Below are 20,853 nucleotides of genomic sequence, written 5' to 3'. Positions count from 1 at the left end.
ATTATTATTTATTTATTTCTAATTTCTTAGATGTTAGTTTTTTTTAATTACGCCACTTATATTAAATTTTTGCCTTTTTTTATATCTCTAATTAGTGAACGACTTAACATTTTTAAATTGAACTTTCATCCTTTTTTTTCAAGTTCACATATTTTTGCAGCAAAGTTTGAAGGTATCAAATTGAGAACAAACGTCTTTATTCAACAGCAGCTACAATTCTCGTTTAATACGACTCATTTATGTCCATTTCTATCAACGCAGATTAACTTTAATCTCGGTTTAATTTACCTTTTATCTTTTTCTAATTTTAAGAGTTAGATAAAGATAGAAAGTAAATTAAACCGAGATTAAGTTAATCTACATTGGTAAAAATGGACATTGTTCGATTGAAATCAACTACAAGAGAAAAACCTGTAGTATTTAAAAAACGAGGAAGAAGCAAACTCCAATTTTCTCAGATTTAAATCTGCCGCTCATAAAAGATGGGCTTCATCCACTATCGTTTTACAGCCAATCATCGAACTCGCAGAGAGATACATTTTTTCCTGAATGCTGATTGGCTGACGGGAAATTGTTTAGCCAATCGACGAAAATCTGCCGTACGGCACATGCAATGGTGCAGATTGACTGAATTTGAAAGAGGTTTTGTTTACCGGTTCGCGCCACTATCGTCATCAACAATAAATTGTGGAACAATAAATTACGGAGCCGAGCTGATTTTCACACAGGATGAGTGCTTGAACGTCTGAGATGGTAATAACTCGCAGGATACTTTTTCTTTCTTATTAACATGTTATTTCTGGAAACTTCCATCCAGTGTAGGAATAGGGTTATGTAAGCCATCATGTGTGCTTATAACTTTATTGATAAAATAATTAAGTCAGAACGAAAGAGAGGAAGATAAGAGTTTATCCAGTCAAATAGATTGAAGTATCCGTTTGTCTGATCAAATCTATATTTTCATGATGTAATGGAGTTGCTAAATGACGATGGATGAAGTGGATTACATACTTGTATCTTGTACTTAAACAATGTATCTCTTTTTTGTTTGATGTACGCAAGATTCGAACATTAGCGCCCAGTCAAAGAGGGAAACGGCCTTTACTTCTGGATATACCGCAGGACATTGTGGAACTAACTCAGTCCGAAAGTTGTACGCAGGAGCCGAAAAGAAGATTCAAGAATGTCAAAGATATACAAATACCGGAGCGCAAAGCTGTTCCTCTTTCTGATAATGGCATCTGCACGGTGCAGAAAATAGTATCGGAGCATGTAAGTTTACTTGTAAACTATAATCTTTGTTTCACACCTTTGTTAGTCTCGTTGCTGTAGAAATAACGCATGATATCGATTAGGAAGAGAGAGTGAGGAAACTTCTTAGTAAACCCTTTCAAATACCAATACCTGGCTACCAATTGTCTGGACGGGTTCTTGGATTACGCCTGCCAGGACCTCGCAGACCATTGCATGATCCTGACGAACCAAATGCGCTAATTGTGTACTCACCGCCAGAATTGTCAGAACATGACAGATTGAAAGTGGATCTGTATGTACATGCATTTCTAGATATATCCATTTTTGCAGTACTCTTATTGCAGCTCACATTTAAATACATTTTAAGATTAAGCAGTAATTATTGTGACACATGTTTAATTCTTGCAGATGCAAGCAGCTGGTACATGTAGTTGTAGATCCTGTATTGTGCAATGTGTTACGGCCGCATCAACGCGAGGGTGTAAAATTTATGTACGAATGTGTGACAGGCAAACGTATAGAAGGTGCATACGGCTGCATCATGGCAGATGAAATGGGTCTTGGTAAAACACTGCAATGCATAACTCTGTTGTGGACGTTGTTGAAGCAAGGTGAAATGTCTCAACTTATAAAATTAGAAAAAAAAGAGAGAGTGATTATAATCGAAAGATATTTGCATTGTGTGTAGGACCAGAGGCTAAACCACTGATAGACAAAGCAATTATAGTTGCGCCCAGTTCTCTGGTGAAGAATTGGTATAATGAGATTAATAAATGGTTGAATAATATGATCAACACTCTTGCTATTGATGGAGGAAAGAAAGCAGACATCGACACGAAACTCATCCGTTTCATGAAAACTTACGGCAGAGTCGTGACTCCTGTCCTCATTATAAGTTACGAAACGTTTCGCTTACATGCACACGTCCTGCATCAAGACGAAGTGGGCCTCGTATTGTGCGACGAGGGTCACCGCTTAAAAAATTCTGAAAATCAAACGTATCAATCTCTAATGGGTTTGAAAGCCAAAAGAAGAGTGTTGCTCAGTGGAACGCCCATACAGAATGATCTTTTGGAGTACTTTTCTCTCGTACACTTTGTTAATCAGGGAATATTAGGAACTGCACAGGTAAACATATCAGTGAATCACTTGTTATAATTTACGTATAACTTCCACTGTAATTATTCTTTCAGGAATTTCGAAAGAAGTTCGAGACGCCTATATTACGTGGTCAAGACGCAGCTGCGACAGACAAGGAACGTAAACTCGCTGAAGAACGTTTGTTTGACTTAGTATCCATTGTTAATAAATGTCTCATTAGACGTACTAGCGCTTTGCTTTCGAAATATTTGCCACTGAAGCACGAACTCGTGGTATGCATAAAAATGGGAGAGCTACAAACGCGTCTCTACAAAAGTTTCATTCAGAGCGATAGTATAAAAAGATCTATGGAAGGTATATGGTTTTAATTTTTTAAATAACAATCTTTGAGATAAAGATTAATGTTTCAACAGTATTATATAGTAATGAAACATGAAATATATTTTATATTTTATATTATAGAGAATGATAATCCAAGAAAGGGAGGCAGTCTGTCCGCTTTGGCTGCCATAACTCTCTTAAAGAAGCTATGCAATCATCCCGACTTGATATACGATAAGATCATGGAAAGGGCAGAGGGATTTGAGAAAGCTGCATCAATGTTGCCATCAAATTACTCGAAGAAGTAAGATTAATTTATTATTTGCTGAAACGTCATTTGTTAAACAGTTAAACGAATAATCTTTGTTTTTTTTTTTTCAGAGAGCTGCTACCAGAATTATCGGGCAAACTGATGGTTCTGGATTGCCTACTGGCGTCTATTAAAACCACAACGAATGACAAAATAGTATTAGTATCCAATTACACGCAGACTCTCGATTTGTTTGAGAAACTCTGCCATAAACGTTCCTACAATTACGTGAGGCTCGACGGTACGATGACGATTAAGAAAAGAGCGAAAGTGGTCGACAATTTTAATAGTGCCAACAGCAACGATTTCATCTTCATGCTCAGCTCGAAAGCCGGTGGATGCGGCTTGAATCTCATCGGTGCGAATCGTCTTGTCATGTTCGATCCAGATTGGAATCCCGCAAACGATGACCAAGCGATGGCCAGAGTGTGGAGAGACGGTCAGAAGAAGCCGTGTTTTGTCTATCGTTTTCTTTCTGTTAGTATCAGAACAATAGTATTTCCATTGAACAATGAGTAATGAAAATATTTTCTTAGTATATGATTAGTATATTTATTTATAAATAAATAAATCGATGACATATATTTAAAATAAGCGATATATATTTTATATTTCCAGACTGGAACGATAGAGGAGAAAATATTTCAGAGACAAGCCCATAAGAAAGCGTTGAGTTCCACAGTGGTCGATCAAGAGGACGATGTGGCGAGGCATTTCACCATAAACGATCTGCGCGATTTATTCAAATTGGAAGAAAATACGGTTTCTGACACGCACGCAAAGTACGAAATCGCTGAAACTGTTATAAACATTTTAGAATTATTTTTTATACATCTGGAACGAGAGATAATGCTATTATTTTTTTTTATCTAGGTTCAAATGCAAACGTTGTGTCAATGGCATCGAGATAAAGGGTCCATCGGAACAATCCGACTGCAATTCTGATCTGTCCGACTGGCGACACTCGCATAATCCGCGACATTTGCCGGACATACCGTTACGACAGTGTTGGCCAAGCGGTATCACGTTTGTTTTCCATCATCGTTCGCATGAACAAGTAAAATGACTCATATGACGATCTGTTAGCACTTTGTTTCGAAATTATGCATCCTTAAGTTAAGTATCAGCGACATTGATAAGAAATATTGTAACTGCAGAAAATCATCTCGTTGAGAAACTTATTTGTACGACAGTTTTCTTTTCTTAAAGATAGAAACGTGACAGTTCAGCATTTATTTAAGTATATGTATTTTTTTTTTGTAACTCACGCTCTTTTGTATTTGTAATTCAGTTGGTTGACAAAAAGATCGTCGCAAAACATTTTTCGTAAAAATGCAGTTACAATTTATGCCAATATATACGTGCCTTACATTTTGTATAAATAAATTATTTTGCATTTATGTAAGAAAAAACAGACAAATTTATAAGATAAAAAAAGATATATATTTAATGTCTTTCTACAGGATCCTAATATGAGATATGTTAAACTAAAAGGCCCTATATAAGCCCCATCTGTTGATCTCACCCATGAAAAAACCCCGCCATCTCATATTAGGATAAACTTTTAGAAAAGTATAAATATAAAATGTTTAGGATTAAAATTAATAAGAGATATTCTATTTATACATATGCAAAATTAAAATAGATTTTTGTTATATGTACTTGTTATCTCTGCCAAAAATAACAACAAATGCCATAAAATAACAACCGATTACAAAATCGGATATTACAAAACATTTGCAACAACTTTAAACAGACTTTATTGGAGATTTATACGGAGGATGGTGTCATTCAATAAGATAAATCTCTAAATTATGATTTTTTAATTTCTAGTATTTAAAATTTTCTTTCACAATTTTAATTAAAATTTTTTTAATACGATAGGAAAAGTATTCATTCAAATTAAAAAAAACTTATGAAACGATGTATCAATTGATTTAGCGTCATTTAAAATTTCTGAAGCGATAGTCCAAAGTTGAGAGTGGGAATTGAATTTATAATATTTATATACATTTCTGGGAACAAAATTCTCGTTCTCGTGTTTCAACATTTTTTTTCTACAAAATCAGTGCTTACATATTATTTCTTCCCTTATCAGCTCTATAATTCTTTAACAACGTTATCCTTATCATATACGTAGCTCTTTATCGAACGGAGAACAAGTTTATTGAGAAAATACATTTACTGATATTTACAAAAACAAAATCAAAGTTCATTAAATAACTAAATAACATGGTCGCGTAATCGAGCATAAGTGTCGAAAAATGATTTTAACGTCTATTATGACATGTTATGTCCCAATTTTGGACATTGTGCCGTCTGGGATGCAGATTGTACAATCTTTCATTATCATTTTCCGCGCTCGTAACGCGCGGCCCCGTGATTGCGCGCGCTCGGGCGATACGCCGAGTCACGCACCTGCGTTTCACGGGCACGAATGTTTTCAGGACGCGCAGTAGACCGCGTCACGCCTTTCGCGCAGAAAGTTCCGTGTGCGGATTGCGGGGCAACCATGCGATATTCAGGAATCCTGTCTCGCGCGACGAGAGAGAGATCGGCCCGCCGCCCGCCGCCGCGCGAGACCGTGAGAAAGCGCGGGGGGCAGGGCGGGTGGGGGGAAGCGTGGACGAGCGGGTCGGAGGCCGGAGGACGGGGGTCGGTTCGTTGAAGCGGGAGGCGCGCGGGCGAGCGGCGCGCGGTCACGTGACCGGCGGGCGCGGCGCGCGATTGGCCGAGCGCGCGCGCGTCGCTTTCCCTCCTGACCCGTTGCTCGCCTGTTTCCGCCACCGCCATCCGACGACGGTTTCCGCGACGGGCGTCTGGCTGAGAGGCTCAGAATAGTTCCAGATGTGGCCATGTTTAGTTTCGATCTCCGAAGTTTTCGCTCATCGTCATATAAACCGCTACATTTTTATACTGACTGCTGAGAGAGTAAATAATACGCATCTGTCCGACCGATCTCGTACTCTACACGTCTTTGCCTGCGGCTCGTTTAACTCGCTGCATCCACATGCTGTTTTAACGCCCTTGCCGAGAGATCCCGAATCTCGCGAACGACGCAGAAACGCGAACGAACGAACGAAAGAGAGAGAGAAAGAGACATTTGTTGTCTGTCGCGTCTGAACGTCGCTCCGCCGATCTCGTCCCCGACGGGACACGTCGGAGCCACGCGAATCCGTGACACCTCCAGATTTGTCCGACTCCGATATCGCGAGAGAGAGAGAAAGAGATTCGTTCTCGTTCGCCCGCTTCGTTCCTCGTTCTTCGTTCTCTCGGCAAGAGTCGCGCGCACTGCAAAAAGTCCGCTCCGTCGCATCCCTATCTCTGTCGCTCTCTCGGGGCGACATACCGAAACGCGTTCGGTCGTTATTTCGGAGAAAGAAAGAGGGAAGGAGAGAACCAACGTCATTGTCGAGAAAGAACATCGTGCCTTCGTACGGTTTTAAAAAAATCCGCAGAAGTGAAAGCGTCGTTTATATTTCGGGTCGAGGGGGTGAAAAGGACTCTCGTCCGAGAGAAAGAAGCTGCCTTCTTCTCTCTCTCTCGTCCCCTCTTGTTCTCCCCTCTCTCTGTTTTTTTTTTGGTCTCGTTTTTCCGGCGGGTTTCCGACGACGAGTACGCATGCGCGAGCGCGTTCCCATTCTCAGCGCGTCGCACTTCCGTTTCGGGCACGTCGCGCGCGCACACGAGGTCGCACACGCAACGACGTCACACTCAGACACGTAGAACGGACGGCGGGGGGCGAGGGCGAGGGCGAGGCAGGCAGGCAGACAGGCGAGGCAAGTAAGCCAGGCGGACAGGACAGGGTGGGTATAGGTAGAAAGATAATCGCCACGGGAGAGACGCCCACGAACGAGAGCGGTTCGTCGCTGGGTCAGCCGTATGCCACGTCAACCAGAATGACGTCGTTCTCGCGAGAAAAGGAGGATCGCGCGATCTGACGCATCTACGATCGTATTCCAATTTTCACGCGTGACTCATTGGGGCGCGAGAGAGAGGGCCCGTGGCGACAGATCTCGCTAGTGAAGAAATAGAGAAAGAAAGAGAGAGAGAGAGAGAGAAAAGGGAAAATCGGTATCCCGTCGGCGAGGGAAAAAGGGTAGAAAGGCCAGCCGAGACCAAGTGCACGGTATAACGCGTTTATTCAGTTCGTAGGAGAAAAGACTTTCGAGAAAGACTTGCTTGCCCGCCTCTAAAACGTCTAAACCCGAGCCTGTCAATCCGCGAAAAATCTTTGTGAAAGAGAAACGTAAAGAATTTAACAAAACGGCCGGGGCCCCCCCGTAGGGAGAGAGAAAGTTTTCGAGACGAGGGAACAAAGAAAATTTTGTTTCCGGGACAAAGAGAGCGAGATAGAGACGCGACGGAGAAAGGGAGAGATAGAGAGAGAGAAAAAAAAATCGAAATAATCTTTTACAGTTGGTTCCATATGTGGAGCTCTTGTTAAGCTCTCCCAAATGCTAGCGTTCGGGCAACGCGATTATTCCGCCAGAGCAAAGACCGGTCGAGTGTGGTCGGGCGAATCGATCGTATGATCCGCCGTCCCGGCCGATCGGACGGCCGCAGTGCTTGATATAGGAAATTATACCTCGGTACTTCACTCCGGGGTACCACCGAGAGAGCGCAATACGCACAGATCGAGACTCGATCTGCGAAAATGGCAGTAGAGAGTGTTTCCGCGGCTGAGACTCTGATCCAAAGGTTTGCTTCCTAACTATAATACTACTCTTCCGATAGATATTCTCGGGGTTTTTTCTTTTTTTCTTTTCTTTTTTTTTTTAATTCGACCGCCGAATGTGGGGTACGAAAGGCGAAGGAAGGAAATTATTTCGCGAGTGCCTATGTAATCATCGCGTTCACACGTACTATACACACATACACAGAGACATACATACATACGTGCAAATAAGCCGTGTGTCACACACGTGTCTTCTCCTAGTTCCTCCGTCCCGCCCTTTATCCTCTTCGTGACGCATCCGCCCCCTCCTCCTCCTCCATCGTTTCTCCCGTTTCGACACGTTTCGCCGGAGCGCGATGAAAAAGAGAGATATCGTTCGATTTCGACGCGTCTCGTGCTTCCTCTTCCACAAAATAACGCTTCGCGTCGTTATGGATCTTGTAGCTTTTTTCCTGATTTAGAAGAAAAAAAAGGCATCAGTCCGATCGCTCTCCATTTTCTATCACGGCGAATCGATTTCGAGCAAGGAAGCGGGAGTGGACGAAAAGGGAGTCAAGGCCGTTCCTGCAATCCTCATCGATATATGGTCGCCGCAATTGTTCTCGAGAGCCGATTACGATCCCGCGGGCGTCCCGGCGGATTATTTTCGGAATTGGGTCGGGGGTGCAGTTTTGGCGAGGGGAAAGAGAGAGAACAGGCTACGTTTATTTATAGAATTGTAACCCGGCGATTGTAAAACCGGCAGAATTATTTCGGTTGATGCGCGCGATAATTTTATCAACACGAAAACAAGATAAATATCCTAGAACGGGTTTTCGATCGGGCGAGTAAGCGCGCGGAAACGATTATTTAATTTAACCGTTATTCGATTTTCTAGTTTTTCACACGTAACATAATTTTCTAATTTCCTTACAATAAGTTCAGTTTAAAGTCAAATCATTTTCTTGACCCGATATTATCATAAATAAATCACAGAAAAAGGAGCATCGAGCCGCAACTAGATGGAAGTGTTGTAAAATTCTTTTTCTGTGATTTATTTTTAATCTTGTGAGCCTTTTGATACATATTATCATAAATATCTTATTCAAGCTCTGTATTTCTAATTCCTATATTACAATTTAAAAACATTAATTAGAAAATGACAATGCGATAATCATGACGAATTAAGCATTCGAAAACAAGTGTGGCTAGCTAGGATTAATTAACACGAAACTCTAAATTGGTTCGATCCATTATCGATTCGCGAATGAATCCGAGTCAGGACGGTAAACGTCTCAGCGTTATGGATCGATCGTTTCCGAGTCGCTTCCGGTCGACTTGCCTAGGGTCCTTCAGCTCTTCTTCCCTCCTTAACGAAAGATCGATTACACTCGCACATGTAACGACGCGTGTATAAGTAGGACGAAAGAAATGAATACGGAGAGACTCGTTGACTCTCCCTCCTATATACATATATCAGGTGTCTCGGATATATCGCGTTTCACTGTCTCGATGGAATTTCTGTAATTTCTCTGATCGGAGTAAATTCCCAGACAGCACGCATGTCGCAAATCGGGACACGAAGATGTCTTTAAGACGTCCTTATGTCCCAATTTAGAACATTGTGTTCACTGGTCGTTCACTTATTCTTCGGCGGAAATGTGGGGTCGATAATTTATGAATTATTAAAACCGTTCGATAAAGGGTTTGAGTTCAGACACGTGAATCAATGATTAGAATGATTAGAACCTCGTTATTACGTGAGCGATCTTTATTTTTAAAGAAATTCCGTTTTATCGATCGTCGAGACATCTAAAATTAATTTTGATTAAAGATTAAGGCGGTCAGTCGACGTGCAAAATTAAAAAAGAAAGTCCCTCGTTCATTCCGGTCGTCTCAGAATTCACGAATGAAGGATATATCCGAGCCACTCTGTATATACGCGCTCTCCTTCCACGCCAGAACAATCGGACGTTTATCCTAAGACCTTCAGTCTTTACCCTCTTAATACACGAGACACGCACATATACGCACGTACACACGCAACGCGCAGCGGGCAGAAAGCGATAGAGAGAGAGAGAGAGAGAGAGAGAGACGGAGAAACTTCTTCAATGAACGAGAATCGACACGCGAAGAGCTTTTCGGCGTAATGTCTCCTTCGGCATCATCCTTCGGCTTTAATGTCGCCTTTAAAATCGACAATGTTGCAACGACGACGATGTTGAAAATGTGGTGGTTCCTACGACGTTATATGCTACTATGACTCTATACCATGATTATGACGATTCGTCGTAATGATGATGATGATCATGATCTGATGATGATAATGATGATGAAAATGATGAAATTGATGATAACCCGATGAAAGCGGTAAGGCAACTCCAATCTTTTATTTCCGTCGAGATTACTCGAGAAATGAACCCTCGCGATAACTTGTCCGTACGTTAATTCGGTAATCGATCGATGGTCTACGTACTCTACGTTTGCGGAATGGATGATTTTACAAGTGGAAGCAGGTTTGAGGACATGGATGTCGACAGGCGATGTAATCCCCGGTGAGTTCGACTCCCGATGCGCGGAAAGAGGACCTTGTGCCAATTGATATCAGTCCGCTATCAGACTAAACGGACCTGTTTCGCGTAACCGTAAACGTTTCGTAAACGTCTGGCAAACGCTTTCCGAATCTGCTGCATTCGATCCTCCCCAGATAACGCAATGTCCAAAATTGGAGTATAAGACGTCTTCAAGACGTCATTAACCCTTAAATGCCACCCGGGGTCCAGCGGACCCCAGACCCTTTAGAATGAAATGTTTTCAAATGTTCTTGCCAAAAATGGAGCTCATGCTTCCATTGATGATAGTTGAGTGATTGACCTACCCGTTTGTACACTTAGCAGTACTCAGTTTACTTAATTTTTTATACTATGTTGAAATCGAAATTTTAACAATATAAGCATTTTATTCTCTTTTCTAAGCCTTGAACAACATTGAAAATAATTTTCATAACTAAATATAAAAAAATCAATGAGTAAGAAGACATTTTTCATGCTGGGGTCTTTTGGACCCCATGTGTCATTTACGAGATTCTTGAGAGGTGTGGCATTTAAGGGTTAAGACGTCTCGAGGTTTTAATGTCTTAAAAACGTCTTAATGACGTCCTAATGACATCCCATGATATGACGTCTTTAAGACATCTATGTCCCGATTTTGGACGTTGTTGTCTGGGTCGGATTGCTTCGCGCCATTTTTTATGACGCTCGCAGGCACGTGTTTTATTCTATAGTCCGCGCTAGTTTAGCGAATCGCTTCTACTTTTTCTCCTTTATAAGATTACGAAGAACCGAGAACTCCATTGTGTTCGGTTTCCTATCACGATTAACGAAAAAAAAAAAACGGATCTTATCGCTCACACCGCCCGCGTCTCATCTCCGTCATTAACGATAGTAATAGAGATCGACAACTTCCGCGTCGTTGGAAATTTGATATCGCAATTATTTCGCATTTTCCTCTCGTGTACCCACACAACCGGAGTGTGTATGTGCATATGTTTACGCAGAACCGTGATTCTCAGACGGCAGTCGTTCCTTGGCCAGCCGCACGCGCACCTGCTCGTTTTCCCGCCATCGATCGGTTCCCATTCCCCCAGGCGTCGCCGAATGTGCAACCCCTGTTTTGCGCCGTGACATACGGCCGCCCCCTTCCCCTCGCAAGCGTGGACCGATGTTTTCGGCACGGCCAGTAGCCACGGCGCCGCGCCGCCACGTTACAGCCCGCGCGATCCGGGACTCCCCCCTTCCCCCCTCTATACACGAGAGAGAGAGAGAGTCTCCTCCGCGCAACGTATATAGTCCGCCGACCTGTTCAATGACTGCTTGCGCTATCAATTTGACCTTGGCGACAATCGCGAGTCCGTCCTCATGAATTCGCCTCGGCGTCATTTTTAGCCCGCCGCGGCGCACGCAGGCACGCACGAACGAAACGCACGTACACGCCACCATCACCATCACCAACAACAACACCACCTCCACCACCATACACTCGTGATATAGGCCGAGACAGGCTATTATGAATTACGATGAGGTGATAACATAAGTCGACAGATGCGTTCTCTTCCTCGTAGAAATCCATGAGCACAGGGTCATTTCCGTTTGGGAGACTCGCGTGCGATGCACCGCAACTGTCACGTCGATTTAGCTATAACGTCCGAGAAAATGCGTTTCGTCGATGTGTTCGATGTACCAACGTCGAGATGTATTCTGAAACGAACGTCATCAGATCTTGCTCGTCTTCATCTCGTATAGCAGTAATGAACGATATACTGACGAAATGAAAATGAAAATGAAAACGAAAAAGTATATTCCGCTAGAGATTTTGCATATTGCTTAATTTATTGCGCACGAAGGAAGGTCGCAATTGTATCGTGTATATATGTATATATATATTGCAGACTATATTTCAGTAAAGTGATTTGATATTACGTATATATCTCATTATTTTATATAGAACGAAGGATAATATTTAATATTCCTCAAAAACGTTAAAAGTAGGAACCTCCCTGAGCATGACATCAGCAGTTGTCATCGTTGCAGTCATTGAATCAAAACGTCTTGTCATTTTAATGAAAAGATTCATAACTACATGATTGTACATAAAGAGTTCATTACGCTTCGTGTATCGAATTGGACAATTGTTGCACATAAATAGTTATTTGAAAATAAATATGATGCGTGAAAGGTATACAGTTACTTCTAAAGTAATAAACTAGTACTTGAAGGGTAATTTATGAATCAAGAGGGTAACGTGTAGGAGACATATTTGCTTTTATACTTTCTCACATCTTCATGATATTCTTTCTTTTGTGCAGCAGCAACGATAACGATTTGGAAGATGGAGAAATTCCATCAGACGAGGACGATGAGCCAGTCACCCGTGCAGCGAGTGATGCACCGGAGATTGCCAAGCCAGCACCAAAGCCAGATTCTGCGAAGAATAAGAATTTTGATGCAAAATTTAACAAGAGCAAAAAGCCGCAAGCTGCACAGGCAGCTGGTGGTAAGCATGAGCGATTTTTGAAATATAAGGGTCCAACTGAGGATTGGGCTGGAGATGTTGAGAAGGCTATCAAAGCTGCGATGGAAGAGGATGGCACGAAGAATCAGGAACCCAAAGCGAAGAACAAGAACAACAGGAACAAAGTTAGGAAAAGAGTGCGCGATGAGAGAGAGGAGGATCGTGGTAAAGATCAGAAGGTATGTAAAATGCATTATGACAGATTTTATTCATAGATGCATTAAACATTGGTATTCTTTCAGTGTTAAGCTTTTGAAAATCATAGGCGCATAAGTTCTCTTCGTTTTACTAAATTTTTGTAATATTATACAGAAGCGAAAATTGAGCGATGACGAGAATACGAATGAGGATGAAGACGAAATGCTGTTCGTACGAGGAGCTTCGCCCATCAGAAAGGATTCTCAAGAGACTAATTCTCCCAGGCGTACGAACGAGCACGAGAATTTTGACGCCAATTCGGATTATGAAGAAAGGCCCAACATAAACCGACATAGAGAAAATGACAACAAACGCGGCGGACGTGGAGGAGGTGGAGGTGGAGGAGGAGGAGGTACAGAGACCTAATTTCCGTTTCTCTTAATTACGATCACATAATTAAAGTATTGTACAATTTCTTTTATCATAATTATATTATTAAAATTGCTTAAATTATAATTTATCGAGTACATTGTAACTGTGTTGGATTACTTTTAACGTTTTTGCATATTTACAATAGGGCGTCGCGGTGGCAAGAACGAACGTGGTAAGAATAAGACCCGGGGTCAAATTCGAAATGACCGAAATGGTCGTCGTCCACAAAACAATGATCACGGGCAGGATGTGGACACAATATGTGTGTATTATATGCAAGGAAAGTGTCATAGAGGGGATGATTGTCCATTTTCGCATAATGCGTTGCCACCTAGAAAAATGGAGTTATGCAAGTTCTACCTTATGGACTGTTGTGCAAAACGGGACAAATGCCTTTACATGCACCATGATTTTCCTTGCAAGTTCTTCCACACAGGTTTAAAGTGCAATCAGGGTGACAATTGTAAATTCTCTCATCAACCCTTAAACGAACAGGTACATTGTCATTTTATAACTTCATAACTTATGTTAGTTTACTGACAGAATATTATAATATGAATATATGAATTACAAGTAAAAATTTGGTGCTGATAAAAAAAATGAAACGAGTCATACTAAATTTATTGCTGAAAATAATCTTATTGGAATGGTTTTGTGTGTTTCAGGTAAAAGGTATTCTTTTGAAACACTTGGAAACTGCACCAAAAGAAATTCTTGGTGATTTTCCAAGGTTAAGCAGAGAGGGTGCCATGTTAATGATAAATAATACAGCACGTTCTCTAGCACAAGGACAAGATACAACGAATCAAAAGATTCCTAGTCTTTTCGAGTTGAATTTATCAGTACCTGTAGAAAAGACCGATGAAAAAGAAGAGAAAGGTAATCCTCTCTTTTAATAAATAGAAAATTAATTTTTATACAAAATATTGATATATATATATATATATATATATATATATATATATATATATATATCGCTTTGTTACTTATTTAAATTCTTATACTAAAATCTTGATTATTTGATTAAATAGAAGAACAAACGAATCAGCAAAAAGCCAACGCGAGGGAAAGAAAACCTTCTGGAAAGAAGACGCGATGGGGTTCGGACGAGGACAGAGTTCCTTACGAGCAGATTATGCTACTGCAGTCGGCAAATGAGCTTGGTCTTCAACTTCCAAACGCTGCGTTAGGTTTAGCCACGCAGCAACAGGCACAAAAACAGGCGCAAATTACACCGCCTGTAGATTTCTACAGCGAAAGAACTGAATCAAGTAAAACTGAAACAAGAGAAAATCTTGCAAAGAATGTAGACAAAGAAGAAGACATAGATGAGGTATAATATTGTCCGAATTCATATTTTAATTAATTATGATTACAGAGTTTATATTATAACTAAATTTGAATTTAAAAAATGAACAACACAATTATCATTATGAAACTTTACTTCTATTAGCAGACGAGAAAGCGAAGAGATGTTGACTTGAGGCAGTTATTGAACGCAAAGAAACCACCATCCGTTTATAGTATAGCTGATAAAGTAGCGAGTCTCACGAGAAATAAACACGATGACGAGAGCGATCAAGATGAGGAATCGGAACTCGTTATCGAAATGCCAATTGAAGATGAGGATAAGGAAAGAGGAAAGTTTCTTGGTGGTGAGCAAGGTAAGAACTGCTTATCTTACCGTGATTTTCTTTCTTTAACTGTATTTAATATGTTAGAAAATTTAATAATGTTTAGTTACTTAGCCTGTTACACTTATACTTCTTTTTTCACTGATTGATATTTTATATAGATTGCTTTCAATCTCTTTATTATTAAAATAATTCATTTAAAATATTGTGCATTAAATAATGGAAAAAAATATACAATTATATCTGCATTTAACAGGTGAACAATATCAGGATACTTCATCTATAGACGAACATGAGACAGTGCCGCCTCACTTACCAAAGAAGGCGCAGGAATTGTTTATGCGAATACAGCAGCAGCAACGCGCGGCTCAGGACAGTTTGAAAAACATAGACAACGAGTCCGATGCACCTAATACTGATCAGATTATCGAAGATTGGTATTCGGATGACGAGGACGATGATGATGATGATGATGAGGGAGGTAATCTTACTATAGTGGATAGTTCGAAAGACGAAATCGAGCCCATCGAGAAGACTCAAAACCTCGTTATCAAGGAGGAGTTCCAGCCTGCGACATCCGTGTCCAACGTACCCCAGCCGGCCGCTATTGTGGACAAATTAGGTGACCTGAGCAAAATTGATATCAGTGCCGAAGTATCCAAATTGCTTTCCACTCTGAAGGCTCAGAGCTCCACGACTAACAAGACACAAGCAAATTCGAATCAAGACGCGTCGAAAGCTAAATCGGCGCAAGATCCGAAGACGGATAGCGAGACGTCGTCGAGTCCGAGGCGATCACCAGGTCCGAGTTCGGCAACTGTATCTGTATCCAGAGATCCACGAATGTCCCGGGATCCTAGACAACGTCGGGAAGTCGAGCAGAAGCCGAGCAGCCCTAGCATATCTTCCGATGTGAAGAGGGAGTTACAGAAACCTCTCAGGCTGGAAACGAGCATCTACAGTTCCGGCATCACCGCGGTAGACGCTAACATGGACACCGATCTGCGCTCTACGAGAGCGGATCAAGATCTTAGACGGCAAGACATGGACTTCCGACAGCGTTTCCAATCCGGTGACTTCGGCGACACGGATTTGCGTGTCAAGTCCGACGTCGATCTCCGACAGATGCTGACCTTACCGTTCAAACCGGTACCCGCACATATACCATGTACCGAGATCGATGGAAGTATCGCGTCGCATCCGCCGATGGTGTATAAAGTCTACGTGGTCGACATACCCAGACCGGATTACACCGGTCTCAAGTTAACGAAGAATGATGCGCAGGTCAAATACGATCCACGCCTCCGCAAGATCTTCCGCATCGCCAAGCCTGAGCAACTGGCCGACTCGCCGATGTCGCCGCCGCCGCCGCAAATGAAGCATGAGACACCGAAATCGCCGCCGCAATGTGTTCGCTCAGATCCGCGACGGAAAACTCTCGAGGCGGCGGCTTCCAATCAACAGTCGTCCTCGCAGAATCCAACCAATGCTCCGATGATGTCCAAAGGGATGCAACCGATGGAGCCAATGGGACCTAATATGGGTCTTGGTTCTACTGGCATGCCGGTGAGACCTGGTATGCCTGGCGGTCCGCTGCCCGGCGCCATACCGGGTCCCCCTCAGGGTATGATGGGCCCAATGGGTCCAAACCATCCGATGGGCATGGGTAACATGGGTCCGATGAGGCCTATGATGAACGCTGGACCGATGCCGCCGCAGAATATGCCGCCCATGGGCATACCACACGGTCCGGCGATGGGTATGAACGGTCCCGTTCCGATACCGCCTCAGGGTCAGATGAATTTCGATCCGCGTTTCAACGCGCAGCGTAACAATGGGGCCGGACTGTTAGGTCCTGGACCTAACTTCGGTCCGGACAATTACGAAGGGGGCCCACCTTATCCCTGTGGTGGTAATTTTAATAATTTCGGAGGACCCGGTGGTGGTGGCGGCGATCCGTTTGGTCCGAACGGATCAAATGGGCCCAACTTTGGCCCGATGGGGGGTGACGATTGGGGCAGCAGACAGCGTGGCGGCCGTATCCGCCGAAGAAATCGTAGCAGGACCAATATGGTGACCAATAATTAAGTAGTGCATTGAGGAAAATAAATTGTGAGCGCCTGATGATAATTCTCACGAGCGGTAGAGTCCGCGCGTGCATTTCACGCGTGCACGCAGTACACTCAAAAGCATACTTTAAAGTCTTTCCAATTTATTTTCATGGTATAATATCGAGATACTTTCTTACGTAGAGATCTACAGATTTATTCCTTATAAATCTATAAAAATATCGATGTAAATATTTATAAATATCCTTTACAAAAAATTATTATCTATCTATATATATGTGTATACATTTTTGGTTTATATAAAATTAAATCTGTAGAATTTACTCGCGGAGAGAAAGATTTGATGGTATAATGCTGAACACGTTCGATGATTATGATCAACAGATCGGCAATCTACAAAACTAGGAGTTATGAGCACCAGCTCATTGTACGTAATGCTTAAGTTATACTATATCGCATATAATGCTCATGGTTGCGTGCAATTTTCTTTTGGAATATTCTATGGAAGCTAGCATATTTCAACACTTAGAACGTACCGGATCCATCACTTTAGTTTGTAATTCATCACATAACTCAAGGATATTAATTAGGCATGTATTGTAAGTCTATAATGGTAAGAAATATTTATACATAGATAATGACGAATGTGTATCCACTCGTTTACAATAAATAGATTCTATGAAAAGACAATTAGACGTAAGTCTCGCCGAAATAATCAGTCGGAAATAAACAAGCATGTAAAGCTGGGTATACATCTACGAACGAACAGCGAACGCGAACGTTCGGACATTCGCGTTCGTAAGTCGTTCGTTCCTTTTTTATTCGCATTTGCCTTGGCGTATACATCTGCTGAATAATAACGAACGTTCGCGCCCGCTGTTCGTTCGCCAAGTGTATACCCAGCTTAAGATGGGTCGGGCGGATGCTGATAGAGATGATAGAGAAATTATAATTTTGTTGTCTTCCACAAAAATGGCATGCAAATGCCTGAGGTCCGCAAGACACGTTGTTTCCTTTCGCGAATTTGCACCCGCGATTCGTAAATCGACGTACACAATATTTACGTGTCGCGGAGATGTAGGAATGCTAAGGTAAACTGCAATATTTTGTAAAAAAAAAAAGAAGTTTAATGTATACCAATTTTACAACAAGATGTATATGTAACGAAGTACTTTTCTACGCTTTAAAAAAAAGTACGCGAGTAATAATGTGTAAATTTCAATCTCACTTCAATTGGTTTCATCTTAAGATCATGCAAATCATGTCGAAGTAACATACAGTACTTTGTATTCTCGCATACCTCCAATGAAGAGGTTAATTATATCCTTTACTGATTCTTATTGGTATAGACCCGAGTGTCTGAATTAAAATGATGATTGTCGCTCCGCGACAAAGCAGAAATTTCTAGCTGTACGTATCTCTTTCAAGATAATCTAGGAATAGATGCAGAATATTAAGATTTTCGCTGAAGTAGACATCACTCAATGTTAATCTACATACTTCGTTTATTATTATTGCTACATTATATAGATATAGAGCGAAATTATATTTGTATAAAGTTTACTATCATATTATATATATATAGATATATATAGCAAGATTTTTGTACAGACGAGAGTTGTTGATTCAAACACAAGTTTTTCGGTTTGTCTCAATGATGTAAATACCGCTGTATTAACTCTGTGCACTTTTTAAAATACAATTATATGATAAACATGTCTATATATGAGGAATGAAAGATTTTTGTACAATATACAACCTCTGTATGGAAAGTTGTATTACTTTTTTCTCTAATGCTCGCAATTGTTTTTATTTCAAATTTGAACAGGCAGCCATTCAAATCGCAACTTCAGACATATTCATCAATGTATGATAGAACTTAGGGGGTCAGCTCGTATTGTCGATAGATCCAATCTCGCGTCCATCTCGTCGTCTAACTCTCCTACTATCGCTCTGAAAAGAAAGGCATACCATAAATTAAACTAATGTGTATTTTTTCATGAATACTTATGTGTTAGATATTTATTTCCATATAAGTGAATATTAGTGCAAGGTGAAATTATTTTTCTATATTTTTCTAGTAACGAATACTGATGTAATAATAAAAGGAACAATCCATATTACAAATACGATTATTGAAACTACTCTGTGTACAGTTTATCTCAGGAAGCTATACTGACACGTTATCCCCTCTGATGATGTGCAAACCCAAGACAACCTGCTCCACTCCCTGCGTTGTGCTATATACTCGCTCGTGTGATTCATCCAGAATTATATTGATAGTCTGATCGAAACCTTTCAGCGTGCCCTGAAGCAAAAGTTTAGTTCGAAGATGAGCTGAATCGTTACGACGGACATAAGAGATACAGCTTCTGATATTAAAATTGTATTTATTGACAAAATGCAATTATATAGCTTTGAAATGCGAACACTTGTGAGATATCATCAAATAATTGAATTTTTTAAATATGAAACGTTTGTAAAGTGTTATTAAAGAATTAAGTATCTAAATTTTTGAAATATTTGCAAAGCATTATCACAGACCTCTAGAATGATATGATAATGCTTTGTAAATATTTCACATTTTAAAAATTGAGCTACATAATTACATTCTTTCAATAAATAAAACTTGAATATCAGAAGCTGTATAAATATTCTCCAAGAATATTGATATTCAGTAATCCTAAGTTACAAAACGTAAACACAGTATCGTATTCCATTACATTTACTACAATTATATCTTTGAGCAAAGTAAATAAAGCATTCAGAAAGCAAAAGTATATGGACAGTATTTGTAAATCGGCGATTTTGCGGATTTGCGTACTTACAATAAAATTCCTCCCGTCCGACGTGATAATGGAAACTGTATCTAAGCAATGTTTAGGGTTAATATATTCATCACAAATGTTGTGTACTTGTCACAACTCGATTGAACAATAAATTATGCAAAAAGGATACGATTCACGTAACTCTCTAATCCTGACGCCATTATTTATTGTATGTCACACAAAGCTACCTAAGTATCGATATAAAACCGTTAATGAATACGTTAGCGAGTCATCAGCTCCCAATATAGGTTACCGACTTGTGTATCTTCAACGAACGCGTCACCACGCGTCACTAACAAACAAACCGGGTGACCTGCCAGTTATTTATACCATGCTGCCAGAGCCAGAATGGCGGCATTCAGGAAACACAACTGTTGAGTGAGCGGTCAGTGATTCTTTAATATGATTGGTTCTTACCTTTGGTCCTTCTCCGGATCTAAGTGTAAGAACCAATCATAAGAAGCGCTCATTCAACAGTTTCCTGAACGCGGCCAATGATAGCGTGCATGCAGCATGTAAAGGAGATGGTTTCCATGCCGCACACAAGTGCGTGCCGCGTATGTATACATACATGTATGTATGTATGTACATGCAGGTTCCACTACGCCAGGGGTATGTTGTCCCTTGTGCTATTTTTTTTAGTATTTATCTTGAGAGGAACAGTGGATAAAAAAATCGCGAAATTATCTTTTAGCATATAAAAGAATCATTTCACAATTTTTTATCTATTGTTCCTTTCAAGATGGATATCCTCTAGGGCGGTATTCATAGTCGGATCTTATTTCAAGACCGTCTTAAGTAATGTCTTAAGTTGCTAATACGCTAATTTGATTAGCTGGACGGAGTCTTAAGACTGTTTTTAACTAGACTTAAGGCCATTGCACGTAACAAAGTTTTAGTCATAATCGTAAGGCCGTAAGGAAATAGACCAATCACAGTCGATTATTCTCCTTGAGCTCGAAGAATAATCGAGTGTGATTGGTCTATTTTCTTACGGCCTTACGATTATGACTAAAACTTTGTTACGTGCAATGGCCTT

The 20,853-nt window shown here is 40.9% G+C and overlaps 3 protein-coding genes across 13 annotated transcripts; 2 read left to right on the top strand and 1 right to left on the bottom strand.

The window, feature by feature from the left end:
• Positions 1–597: 597 nt before the first annotated feature.
• Positions 598–4,647, top strand: Okr (DNA repair and recombination protein RAD54-like okr). Its single transcript, XM_071797892.1, has 10 exons — positions 598–753; positions 1,063–1,272; positions 1,356–1,546; positions 1,663–1,865; positions 1,943–2,382; positions 2,448–2,709; positions 2,818–2,980; positions 3,058–3,463; positions 3,605–3,768; positions 3,860–4,647. The coding sequence occupies exons 1-10, from the start codon at positions 751–753 to the stop codon at positions 4,050–4,052; spliced, it is 2,235 nt and encodes a 744-aa protein (XP_071653993.1). The 5' UTR covers positions 598–750; the 3' UTR covers positions 4,053–4,647.
• Positions 4,648–5,798: 1,151 nt separating this feature from the next.
• Su(sable) (suppressor of sable) lies at positions 5,799–18,758 on the top strand. 11 transcript variants are annotated; one of them, XM_071797883.1, is made up of 9 exons: positions 5,799–5,917; positions 7,406–7,687; positions 12,508–12,892; positions 13,026–13,263; positions 13,429–13,778; positions 13,949–14,162; positions 14,315–14,616; positions 14,737–14,947; positions 15,174–18,758. In XM_071797883.1, the coding sequence occupies exons 2-9, from the start codon at positions 7,644–7,646 to the stop codon at positions 17,003–17,005; spliced, it is 3,576 nt and encodes a 1,191-aa protein (XP_071653984.1). In that variant the 5' UTR covers positions 5,799–5,917; positions 7,406–7,643; the 3' UTR covers positions 17,006–18,758. The 11 variants fall into 11 exon arrangements, with proteins under 11 accessions (XP_071653984.1, XP_071653986.1, XP_071653985.1 ...); XM_071797885.1 differs by lacking the exon at positions 5,799–5,917 and having other exon boundaries at positions 6,784–7,687; positions 14,740–14,947; XM_071797884.1 differs by lacking the exon at positions 5,799–5,917 and having other exon boundaries at positions 6,788–7,687; positions 12,511–12,892.
• Positions 18,472–20,127, bottom strand: LOC139825285 (U6 snRNA-associated Sm-like protein LSm8). The gene is made up of 4 exons (XM_071797893.1): positions 19,945–20,127; positions 19,815–19,855; positions 19,167–19,294; positions 18,472–18,939 (listed from the first exon to the last, which is right to left on the bottom strand). Exons 1-4 carry the CDS (start codon positions 19,973–19,975, stop codon positions 18,849–18,851), a joined length of 291 nt encoding a protein of 96 aa, XP_071653994.1. The 5' UTR covers positions 19,976–20,127; the 3' UTR covers positions 18,472–18,848.
• Positions 20,128–20,853: the final 726 nt, after the last annotated feature.

Source organism: Temnothorax longispinosus, chromosome 2, assembly GCF_030848805.1.
Source record: "Temnothorax longispinosus isolate EJ_2023e chromosome 2, Tlon_JGU_v1, whole genome shotgun sequence".
NCBI lineage: Eukaryota > Metazoa > Arthropoda > Insecta > Hymenoptera > Formicidae > Temnothorax > Temnothorax longispinosus.
Note: the sequence above shows the minus strand (reverse complement) of the source record. Positions and strands in the feature narration are given on the sequence as shown.

Coding starts and splice junctions, on each gene's coding strand:
- LOC139825285 (XM_071797893.1), bottom strand. CDS start 19,975: ATGGCGTCAGGATTAGAGAGTTACGTGAATC. Junction 19,856..19,944: donor ATTAGAGAGTTACGTGAATC/GTATCCTTTTTG, acceptor AACATTGCTTAG/ATACAGTTTCCATTATCACG. Junction 18,940..19,166: donor ATCATCAGAGGGGATAACGT/GTCAGTATAGCT, acceptor CTTTCTTTTCAG/AGCGATAGTAGGAGAGTTAG.
- Okr (XM_071797892.1), top strand. Junction 1,547..1,662: donor GACAGATTGAAAGTGGATCT/GTATGTACATGC, acceptor TAATTCTTGCAG/ATGCAAGCAGCTGGTACATG. Junction 3,769..3,859: donor GTTTCTGACACGCACGCAAA/GTACGAAATCGC, acceptor TTTTTTATCTAG/GTTCAAATGCAAACGTTGTG.